The sequence below is a fragment of the Denticeps clupeoides genome, unplaced genomic scaffold, assembly GCF_900700375.1.
Source record: "Denticeps clupeoides unplaced genomic scaffold, fDenClu1.1, whole genome shotgun sequence".
Lineage (NCBI taxonomy): Eukaryota > Metazoa > Chordata > Actinopteri > Clupeiformes > Denticipitidae > Denticeps > Denticeps clupeoides.
The window spans coordinates 62,314-71,121 of record NW_021629854.1 but is presented as its reverse complement, the minus strand read 5'-3'; the positions used below and the strand labels follow the sequence as shown (position 1 = coordinate 71,121).

At 41.2% G+C, this 8,808-nt stretch overlaps 1 protein-coding gene and 1 long non-coding RNA gene across 2 annotated transcripts; both read right to left on the bottom strand.

Moving 5' to 3' along the window:
* Positions 1 to 528: 528 nt before the first annotated feature.
* On the bottom strand, positions 529 to 1,635 carry LOC114776061 (uncharacterized). Its single transcript, XR_003745352.1, has 3 exons — positions 1,512 to 1,635; positions 637 to 741; positions 529 to 548 (listed from the first exon to the last, which is right to left on the bottom strand). It is a non-coding gene; the product is annotated as an uncharacterized LOC114776061 (long non-coding RNA).
* Positions 1,636 to 2,727: 1,092 nt separating this feature from the next.
* Positions 2,728 to 8,076, bottom strand: LOC114776064 (kinetochore scaffold 1-like). The gene is made up of 17 exons (XM_028966673.1): positions 7,504 to 8,076; positions 7,282 to 7,405; positions 7,124 to 7,200; positions 6,488 to 6,586; positions 6,161 to 6,276; positions 5,975 to 6,065; positions 5,790 to 5,891; positions 5,592 to 5,679; positions 5,286 to 5,357; positions 5,158 to 5,197; positions 4,929 to 5,033; positions 4,691 to 4,791; positions 4,530 to 4,598; positions 4,342 to 4,451; positions 3,141 to 3,262; positions 2,942 to 3,067; positions 2,728 to 2,824 (listed from the first exon to the last, which is right to left on the bottom strand). Exons 1-17 carry the CDS (start codon positions 8,074 to 8,076, stop codon positions 2,728 to 2,730), a joined length of 2,112 nt encoding a protein of 703 aa, XP_028822506.1.
* Positions 8,077 to 8,808: the final 732 nt, after the last annotated feature.

Genomic DNA, 8,808 nt, shown 5'->3' with positions numbered 1-8,808 from the left:
TTTTTACAATTTTCAGTGAACTGTATATCCTGATATAATCAAATCTTGAACCCTGAAAGGAGAATCGCAAAATAGCTTAAAAATATTGTGATATTATCTTTAGGTCATATCACCCAGCCCTTCATCCAGTGTGGTTAGAAACTGGGAGGGTTATGGGACTGACGCTCTGGGAATAACGGTCCAGGAGAAGCGACAGGAATTACCCTGGAGTAACTTGTCAAGTTCCTTGGAACCGGTCGATATCTGGATGATTTCGGAGCGCCGCTGGTGAAACTCTGTGGCAGTTGTGAAGCCCATCGGTACCAGCTTCGCCGCTTCAGTCTGAGGGGAGGTGGGGGACAGAAGAGGGGAAATTATTATTATTTTTTTAAGATGTACTTTAAACTGATCTTCGCAGGAAGACTATCGTACCAGAATTTTATCTGCTTTGGCCTCACTGATGCCCTTGATGTTGAGAAGTTCCTTCTTGGGGGCATACGCTACAGCTTCGATGGTGTGAAAGCCGGCGTCCTCCAACTTTTTAGATCACTCGCACTGATGCCACATTGCTGAGGAAACAGAACACCATTAATTAGGAACTTAAATATTTCACGGTTATCTGGCTACGCAAATCTTATTTTTCCACCAGGATGGTACCTCAAGTCTGCTGAGAGGCTGAGGGCCAAAATTCTCCTCTTCCTCAGTCGCCGCCTCCACCCTGGCCTCGTTCCTCATCGCCATCCTGGATTCTGTCGGACAGCCCTGTTAAAAAGCAACCACAGGACATCAGAGCAGCCTCCTCCGTGGCCTAGTAATAAACTCCTGTAAGGGTGGAGCGGGCAGTCCGGTGAGGGTTACAGGTTCAAATCCCCAACTGGCAAGGGCACCTTTCACGGCTGCCTACTGCTCACATCATGCTGTGTGCTCTGCATCACAGTGATGACAAGAACCAACCACTGGGTCTGGGTGTTAGTAGCCTAGCGGGTAACACACTCGCCTATGAACCAGAAGACCCAGGTTCAAACCCCACTTACTACCATTGTGTGCCTGAGCAAGAGACTTAACCCTGAGTGTCTCCAGAGGGGACTGTCCCTGTAACTACTGATTGTAAGTGACTCTGGATAGGGCGTGATAAATGCTTATTATTTCGAAAATGTCGAACTTGATTCGCCGTGAGCCATATCGACATGCTCGATTACAGACAGCCCCGTATATGTAAACACACAGCACAACAAATAAAATACGACTTGCAACTGTAAGTTAGAAACGTAAAAGTCGTGTTTGTAACACGTGTTATTTTGCTGGTGCCTGAGCTTTACAAAAAAAAAGGCCCGATATACACCAGATCAGACCGGTCCGTCCACGACCCTGGTCCTGACCGTCGTAGACCAACGCAGACGCAGTGCAGGCGACAACCGAACAGCAACGACGCAAAACACACAAAAAAAAATACACAAAACAGACACGTACCGCACTTAGACGCCGACGGGCGAAAACGTGTCGGTTATCGGTAAATTTAGTCAAATACCCACGTAAGTTAAAAGTGGAAATGTGAGGAGGAGCAGCAGCACAAGCAGGTTTTTTAACAGCGCCGGCGTTTACTGAAGCAGGAGGCCCCGCGCAGGGAAACGCGACAAGGCGACCGCGTCGCCATCTCACTCACCTCTCAGCGAGACGAACTTTCCCGCTCGGCCCGGCGGCGCCGGTGACGTCATGACGTCCACGTCGCGGCGTGCTGTCTTAAAGGGGCAGGCGCGGCTCAAAACGCCGAGAAAGAGTGAGGGGACGTTTAGGAAATATTTCAGACTTTTGGTAACATACACATGTGAAACTGCAAGCATGCATTTATACCTGAAACGCTCGCACAGATACAGGTGAAATAGACTCTTATGTAACAAAAAAAAATTAACTTCAACGGTGTGTTAAACGCCCATATAGCATTAGTGAAGCTTTTCACATGTTCGTGTGAGGGGAAAAATCTTCACTATATCCGGAAGGCGGTTCTGTGGATTCTTGAGTGGCGACCCGTTTCATATCAGTAATGGTATGTTGCGCATGCGCAGTCCAAACCGGGCAGCGTCGCCGCTCTCCCTTCTTTCTCTCTGTATCATCTCAATACATCTCAGTGTGTCCGCGAAGAACTGAATTATGTCTTCATTGGCCCAAACTCCAAGGAATTAGCGAAGTTAAAAACAAATGAAAAAAATGCATGCGTGTCAGTTTCATTTGTGAATGTGTTTCACATGTGTTTGTGTAACAAGTCTGAAATATGTCCTAAACGTGGACTCTTAGCATCAGAATCAGGAAACTTTATCAATCCCGAAGGAAATTGCTTCGGAAATTGAAAATGTTTCTAGCAGAAGCCAGAGTTCATTAATCGATCCTCAGTTATGGAATAGCAGCATTAAATGAACGGTTAATACATTTAGTAATAACCTGTATTGAATTAGTGTTACACTAAATGCGACATTGCCCTTAACGGAAAACAATTATAATAATAATCGAAGACAGCTCCTAAAGCAAGGAAAAACACTTGCAGATTTTCACGACAAATTTATTTTCACAACACAAAGAATATGCAAAAAAGCACCATTAAACGCTTAGGCTCTTAAAGTGGGAACACTAACATTTTATTATTTACCAACATATATACAACAAATATAATGTTGCATACAGCTAAATGATAAACTGTAAACATTTATACATACACATTTCCAGTATTTACAACAAAACCGGTTTAAGTCAGGCTTAGGCCAGCAGATCGTCATGAATTATCTTCAGGACCTTGGTTAAGTAGTTCTTGGCAGGGGTTACTGAAGACACGCTGGCCGCTACCTGATCCATTCTGTCAGGGGATTGGAAGGGGGAAAATGAAAAAAATTAAACATTTCGCCTTCTATAATACGATGTTCACTATAAAACTGTACAATATTAACATGGTCAGAAAGTGCTCATTTCTAACCTTGTTTCACCAATATAGTTATGCAAGTGCTGGATCTTAAGACAGCCAAATGGATACGATGAGGGAATATCTAAGGTGATCTGGAACTTGACAAAGGCTTTGAGGCTGGAAAACAAGACACTGACCCTGGAACAAAAACGCAAAAAACATTACTAAAATAAAAGCTTTTATTAAAAAAATGAAACAAATTTAGACCTACATTGTGTCCGAACAACTAATCTCCAAAATCCCCAGTCTGAGAGCACCCCACTTCTTCAGCCGGTGGATCTCTTCGCCCAGGAGACGACAGCGGCTCACCACCAGGCTGACATCATGCAGCAGCTGTCAAGAGAAACACAGGCTGTCAGTTTACTGTGAATCACAAAACTCAAGTTATATGCATGCACTACCAGTCAAAAGCTTGGACGCACATACTCTGTGGCGGTTATGGACGGGAGATGGGAGGACATTTTAAACAAAAGCAGCTCACATTGCGATACACCTGTGAACAACCCAGGGTAATTCAGTGCTGACTGGGGGATGATGGGAGTTTTTCCTTTCCACTGTCATGTTTCAAATTCAAATTTTATTCGTCACATACACAGTCATACACGGTATGATATGCAGTGAAATGTTTTTTGCGACTGCTACAGACCACAGTATTGCAAATGTTGCAAGTAAACAATGAACCAATATGCAAATATTGCACTTTTACGTCTTAAACATAAAATATGTGTAACTGGTAGGGTGAAGGTGTGCAAATGAGTTAGTTTTTTTTTTTTTTTTGACTGCTGGCTTGGCTTGCTTAGTAGAGGCCTTGAGTATTGTTTTGACAGAAGCCTAGTGGGTAAGACACTCGCCGATGAACCAGAAGACCACAGAGTTACTACTACCATTGTATCCCTGAACAAGATCCTTAAACATGAGTGTCTCCAGGGGGACCGTCCCTGTATATACTGATTGCAAATACTCCGGATAAGGGGCGTCTGATAAATGCAAATAATGAATCAATTTTTCTTCAGTTTTACATGCTTCGACATCTTTTTTTTCATCAGAAGATGCTCATTAACACGAGCCTTTGGGGCTTATGGGCCATCTCCGTTGTCCAACTTAAGGTGGTTGAGAAACCAGTGGTGGCCTGGTCGGTAAGCATACCTTTAACCAAAGGGTTCAAATCCTGAACTGCCAAAGTGTCACTGAGGTATCTTTGAGCAAGTTAATGTGCACACTGCTCCATGGGCACCTTTGATGGAAGCCCACAGCTTACTTGCTGCCTTGTTTGGTTTATTATATAACCTTTGGTGTGTTATTTCAATCTTGTCTCTTCAGTTTTGTTCTATATTATAAAACATACAAGACCCATAAACAAATAAGTTGCTTCCAAACTTTTGATTAGTAGTTTCAAAGTGGTTTAAACCTACCATGGGAATGTCCCGAGTTGTCTGGTACTCCTCTGTCCAATTCTTTTTAGACTGTGTGTACTGGTAAATCAGCTTATGCAGCATATTTGCATGACACTCTGACTTATCAGCTGCGACAAAAAAAGAAAGATTTGGCCAACATGAAAATCACCAAAACGACCAAATGGTAGTGAATGTTTTACTCTCACCATCCAGCAGAAAATGGAATGAGATGTCAAGGAGATCTTGTTCAGACTGGTTGCTCAGGCCATGTTCTCCTATAAAGCATAATGCTGATACATGGCACCTTATCCTCCTCTTTTTAAAAAAATAATGTTATAAACAGTATCTCAAACAGGATGAATCTTACCTTTTGACTGCTGGAAGGTCACTTCTAACTGAATAGAGTTGTACAAAAAGCTGAACAGAGCTCCGCTGTTGCATTTCTGGCTCAGTTTCCATTCATTCACACTTTCAGATAAAAAAAAAAAAAATAATAAAAAAAAAAATATTTCATTTGGATAATCAGACTAGAATTGTTACAAAACCTCGATTAGCTATTTGTCTAATAAAAGTGTTATTTGGTGATGTATGAGAGCAAAGCTAACCTATCCAGGAGATGGATGTGGTTTTCCATCTCTCGAGTCTTTTTTTGCAAGATCACCAGCTTTTCCCCCAATGCCATCTTCTCACATCCCAACTGGGTAAGGTGCCTACACGCACAAAAAAAAAACAACAATGACTCCTAAAAATTCCTGCGTAAAATATTTTTATTGAAATGAATGATTTTTTTTTAATCACCATCTGAGGCAACAAACAGCTCACAATAAAACATACCTTTGTTTCTTTTCCAGAGCGACATCTAGAGTATCCAGTTCTAGGGTTTAAAAAAATAAATAAAAAATTTCAACTACATTACCTCAAAAACCACAGTAATGCTTTTTGTATGTTGATATGTTTCCTGCCTTTTTGCCGTGTTTCCAATATTGGTGGCAGGTCAAATGAATCTGTCACCGCAGAGTCAATTGCAGATATTTCTAGAGTACAAAATATACAAAAAAACGTAATTAAATATGGAGACAAAATCATATAGGATCTCTTTAAAGCATAAAGGTAAAACAAATTGAAAAGTATTGTTAATATATGTAATTCAGTTTTGCCATATTTCTCTCGTTTTGATTTTAAAATACAAATATATATACATATATTATATAAAAAAAAGTTGTGCGTAATGACATCATAAAGTGCTACTGTACAATATTTCTGCATACCCATCTCCAAACCATGTGCACATGCATCCAACTCTTCCAGCCACTTGTCAGCCTTCGTTATCTTCTCCCTCAGGCTCTCCTCAGCCTCCTATACTCGGTTGAGGAGGAGGAGGAGAAACAGTTTAGGATGCAATCGCACCAAAAATCACACAGAGACACGTTAAATTGAGTTCCGAAGAGCTCACCTGCACTGTGGACCAGTTCAGAATACATCCCAACCTTCATTTCATGAGAGCGGGCTTTACTTCTCTTCCTAAAATAACCCTTTCTCTCTTTCAGCTTGGAGCCAAAGCTTTGGAGCTAGTGGGGAAAAAAACGAATGAAATACATTCATGCTTTTCAAACAACAAAACATGATTATTAATATTTTTAAAATTACACACCTGTTCTTTTGACAAGACAAGCATTTCCTGCAGAAGGGATTTGTTTACATTTCTGAGCAGACTGTCCTGCTCCAGCATCCGCGGCTTTAATCTGAAAGCACAGACAAAATTATGTATTTATACTCAAAATTATAAAAAAAAAAAAAAAAAAAAAAAAAAAAAAAAAACAAGAAATGGGACACCCACCCTTCCACCAGCTCCGTCAGCTTCTCACACTCAGCATCATAAACCCTTTGTTTGGGGCGGTAAATGTGCAGCTCCCGCAGATGGTGTTCAATACTTTGTTTGTCATCAGGAACAAACTAAAATAAGGTAAAACTCGTAAATAAACTTTGGTAAAACTCGTTTTATTGGAATAAAACGAGCAAACATGTGCTTCCAATTTTAAGAATTTAACAATAGTAAATTCACACATAAAAACATACAAATTAACAATATGCAAAGCTTTTTTAAAAAGCTTGGTCTTCCTGTGAGTCAGGTGGATTTGGATTTACAGTGAAATTTGGTGCCCACCTTTTCGGGAAGTGCACTTGGCCGAGATCTGTGTATGACAAAGTCAATACCAAAGTGTCGCAGAAACTCGTTTACTGTAATGCTGCCATCTTCAACTTTCTGAAATGAAGAACAAAAAAGAAAGCATTACATATATACAGTACAGGCCAAAACTTCGGACTCACCTTCTCATTCAATGTATTTTCTTTATTCTCATGACCATTTACGTTGGTAGATTCTCACTGAAGGCATCAAAACTATGAATGAACACATGTGGAGTTATGTTCTTAACAAAAAGTGGAGACCTGACCTCCAGTCACCGGACCTGAACCCAATCCAGATGGTTTGGGGTGAGCTGGACCAACAAGTGCTTGAAGGAACTCCTTCAAGACTGTTGGAGAGCCATTTCAGGTGACGACCTCTTGAAGCTCATGGAGAGAATGCCAGTGTGCAAAGCAGTAATCAGAACAAAAAAACTAGAATATAAAACATGTTTTCAGTTATTTCACCTTTTTTTGTTGAGTACATAACTCCACTTGTTCATTGGTCCACATGTAAATGGATGTGAAAATAAAGAAAACACATTGAATGAGAAGGTGGCCTTTACTGAATATACACACAAACCAATTTTATAAAACCATACTTTAGGTTGAATACCTTGTGGAAATCAAATTCAGAATCCATTGTCTCATAATCCATCTGGGAGTCACCTTGCATTTCTGCAGATTTATACACTGCAACATGAACATATAGCAATTAGATCATTTTTCGCCAAAATGAACAGAAACATTTCAAGTTCCACTTCGATCACTCACTGGACTCAAACGTTGCTTCACATTTAATATTGGTGGAGTTACTGCTGGAGTTGGTGCAATCCATGGTCTTCACTGACCCTGCTGGACCTTTACTATCCCACAGTACATTAGGGCTTGAAGGGACCTGTTGGGAGGGAAATTGTATACATACAGTTTACCTATTTTCAGCTAAAATGATTGTAAAATTAACCAAATAGTCTTCAACTGAAGGAAAAAATTTACCATTTCTTGAATGGGTGATTCTGACTGTGGCCTCTTTCTTTGAGAATCTTCAGTCTCTTGGTGATCCTCGGGAAATGGTCTTTTCAGGCCTTGAGAGGTTGCTGAATCTTCATCATCCTGCACCGGAACTTCGGATGGTGTTTCTATATCCATTGTCTTATTAAGACAATTTCTGTCCAAGGTTTCAGACACATCCTCATTGGTGCTCATCTCTGGCAGCTCGATATCATTGAGATTGTCTACAGTCTCGAAGCTGCCATTGGGTTCGCAAGTGGTGTAATCATTCTGAACTGCAGCAGCAATTTTGGACATAACAGGGTCAGGATCCGTTGGTTTGGGTCTCGAGGGGAGTTTGGGAAGGAACCCTCCAACAGAAATGCGTGCTGTGAGTGCCTTGTTTTGCCAACTGCCCATGGTTTTCCTCTCAGAACCTTCAGACAGTGAATTGTTCCGCAACTCGTCTGAAGTCGCTGTAGTTCTCAACTCCTTCAGACCTTCCGTTTCAGTCAATCTCTCCCTCAGCTGAGGCAACGGGGCTGTGACGCTCCCCGCCACCTCGTTGCTGTGGTTCATACATTGTAATATGCTTTGAAGTTTTGACTGGAGATCTGCCAGACTCTTGCGTCTTGATTTGATCGGTTCCTCAGACCGGTTATCACCATACATCACTACAGAATCAGCGCTGTCTGCCACATGAGTGTTTCCTTCAGGAAGCACACTTTCCTGACAAAGAAACTCTGTGTAGTGATCTTGAGGATCCACAGGAGCTGGTTCATTTGTTCTTTCTACGCCAACAGAGTCTATAACCACAGTTTTACTTCTAGTGAATTCCATTTCATCCAGATCACAAGTCACTGCATTGGCAGACTTCCAGGATTCCAGGACTCTATGGTCCTGAATAGAAATGGAAGACATGGCTACCCTCTGCTGATCTTCAAAGTCTCGGGTTACTGAAGACACAGGGGATGAACAGACGTCTGGCTCAGGAGTGCCAATAAGACCAGTCTCAACTTCTGTCCTGGTGCAGGTTTGAATTTTACATTCTACTGTATCCATCCCAACATTTCCAGTGATTGTTCTGTTCATTTCCAGACCTTCCATCATTTTAGGACAATCAACATTGCTTCTCTCTACTTCTTTTCTACCATCATTTAATTGGTTTGAAGATGAAATGAATGTTAGGTGAACTTTTTCTTGCCTGGTGAGACTCAGTTAGAACAGTCTGACTTTTAGTCATTTCTGTGTCATTAAAATCTGAAAGGCTACTGCAACCTGTGCTTCTTTCTTTATCGTTTACTGACCTGA

Coding starts and splice junctions, on each gene's coding strand:
- LOC114776064 (XM_028966673.1), bottom strand. CDS start 8,076: ATGAACCACAGCAACGAGGTGGCGGGGAGCGTCACAGCCCCGTTGCCT. Junction 7,201..7,281: donor TGAAGCAACGTTTGAGTCCA/GTGAGTGATCGA, acceptor TTCATGTTGCAG/TGTATAAATCTGCAGAAATG. Junction 6,066..6,160: donor CTGACGGAGCTGGTGGAAGG/GTGGGTGTCCCA, acceptor CTGTGCTTTCAG/ATTAAAGCCGCGGATGCTGG.